The following is a 2,198-nucleotide window of genomic DNA, read 5'->3' as shown; positions in this document are numbered from 1 at the left end:
TCACAGGCTCTTCCTCCCAGTCCCTACAGGACCTCCTTACCCTCATTGCCCAGAATGTGCGTACACGACGGACGAGTTAATTTAATCACAATCCACATCTATCTTGAGTGAGTTTACAAACAAGTCTTTTAGCCCTCTAACAGTGAATCAGAGCATGTGAGGTTGCAGCGGCAGTTGCAATAGTTGAAAAAAAATGCAAAAGAGAGAGCATGTGAGAGACAGCGAGAAAGGGAAAATGTTTCTTACCACCAGCAGGATTAGCTGATCTGGATCCTTGTTTATGAGGGCAGACAAAAGGACAGGCAAAAAGTGGATTAAAAGACAGTAAGACAATACAGAGTTCAGCATGCAAAATACGCTATACACAAGGCAAACGGATTTATTCACAAGCATGTGTCACTCCTGAGCCTCTGCAAAATGCAGTGGGTGGAAGTACAGAGGAGCAAGCGGGCCTAGCTTGCAAGCGTTCTCCACTAACCCTGAATCTCCCTTGCTTGACCAATCTCCTTGAGCAAAGCCAGCCATCGATGGTGGGCTAAATGCTGCTCTAACTCACACCATGGGCTAGTCTGCAAAATTTAGCAGGGCTGCCCAGTATGCACGTCACAGGAAGATTTGACCTCATGTCTGTGCTATGTTTGCTGCTTCAGCGCAATTTATTTCACGTGGCGCTCGGCCCCGGAGCTGATGTTCAGATCTGAATGGGTTAGGCTGGGGCTAGCATTTGATACCAAACAGGCCTAGGTATCAGGGTCAGGTTGGATTCCTCTGAAGCCCCACAAATCTGTTTTCATGAGATTTCCATCATCTTGACCTGGAATGCGTCTCAATGTTTCAGCTTTGTCTGAACTAGGATCAGGAAAAAGGCCACTTTGGGTTTTGGATCAGGTCTGGGTCCAGAACCACTTGGGGTGAAAGTCTGCGAGAAGGTTTCTTGGTTTTGTTTCCTTGCCTCCCTTGAACCTGGGGGCGCTCCTTGCTTCCTACCCCTCCAGTCTGACGTACAGGGAAGCAGCGACAGCATGGACAGAGCAGACGTTGGTCAATGAAGCTACGAAGCAGGACAAGCCCTCACAACAAAACAGGTGCCTCACCTTCCAATCCCCACCCTCCCACACAAATATATGAGTCCTCAGGTTATGAAGAGCCTCTTCCCTTCCCGGAGAGGAACGTATCTGATGTGCGTGCCCCTTAAACATCCTTGAACGTCCCCTTTCCCAAACACGTGGCAGGAATTTTGTTCTCCCGACACATCCCAAAGACATGCCACGAGAGAAACCAGAACTTCGAAGCCGAGAATCTAACACCAGGTCTCTCTCTCCCTGCCTGAACTCTATGCAGGAGAGAAAGCATCTCATTTCAGACCACTATTTCGCACATTAACTTACACAGCTCATGTTTAAACAAATGTGGAGAAACGATCATGTAAGCAAGAGGAGAGCAAGAACCCAAGAGGCAGCAGCAGGGTGCAGATGTACAGAACGGGTCTCAATTAGGAGTGGCTCGCTTATTTAAGTCCAACATTTCTTTTCTAACCTAATGTACAAACATAGGCACCAGAAATTGGTCAATCATCCTGTGCAATGAGGAAGGAATGAGCAATTTCTAGTTTGCGTCATTAGTCAAATGTTGGGCCCCGTTTGTTCGTGCCAACTTAGACCGAAGCTGCTTCAAGGAGGAACCACCTTTTTCTTCGACACGCGTGCAGCATGACAAAGCCCAAGTGCTTACCGCAGCCTTCAGAAACGATCACAATACGAGTGGAAAGGTAATGAGAAGACCGCCCCTCTGGATGCCCACCCCCAGCAAACAGAAAGCTCCTTACGCTGGGACTGAGAAACCACTTTAGCTCGGCTGCGGCCTCGGGTGTCGGCAGGCGTTGAGGTGACGCTCGTGGCACTTCCGGAGCTTTGCCTCCTCGTGCGAATCCGACCTGGGGACACAAGGGAAACGGGCACATTAGCGGCTTCTTATGAGGGCAAAGTCTGCTGCGAGTGCTTCTAGGCTGCTGCCTGTTTAATGCTGAGCTCCTTTGCAGAAGTAACTCTTGCAGAGAATTAACTCTCCCAATGTCATTTCTGGCTGCAAAAGCTACTAACATTCATTTCTGGTGAGAGGCATCACAACTAAAATGACTATAACATGTGCACCCTCCAAACCCCAGACAGGCCCCAAAACGGCAGTCCAATGATACACCC

At 48.9% G+C, this 2,198-nt stretch overlaps 1 protein-coding gene across 9 annotated transcripts in view; it reads right to left on the bottom strand.

Annotated features, from left to right (window-relative positions):
* The window catches only part of CLASP1 (cytoplasmic linker associated protein 1), a 349,913-nt gene that overhangs the window by 135,489 nt on the left and 212,226 nt on the right, over positions 1-2,198 (bottom strand). For 5 of the 9 annotated variants that reach the window (XM_019522593.1, XM_019522595.1, XM_019522594.1 and 2 more), the window contains 2 exons: positions 1,826-1,933; positions 247-273 (listed from right to left, as the gene is read on the bottom strand). In XM_019522593.1, coding sequence (XP_019378138.1) covers positions 247-273; positions 1,826-1,933 — 135 coding nt within the window. The remainder of the gene's footprint in view (positions 1-246; positions 274-1,825; positions 1,934-2,198) is intronic. The other 4 variants (XM_019522598.1, XM_019522600.1, XM_019522599.1 and 1 more) reach the window with 1 other exon arrangement.

The sequence above is a fragment of the Gavialis gangeticus genome, unplaced genomic scaffold, assembly GCF_001723915.1.
Source record: "Gavialis gangeticus isolate Ggan-Ray unplaced genomic scaffold, GavGan_comp1, whole genome shotgun sequence".
Lineage (NCBI taxonomy): Eukaryota > Metazoa > Chordata > Crocodylia > Gavialidae > Gavialis > Gavialis gangeticus.
The sequence above is the reverse complement of the archived record's forward strand: the minus strand, read 5'-3'. Positions and strand labels throughout refer to the sequence as shown.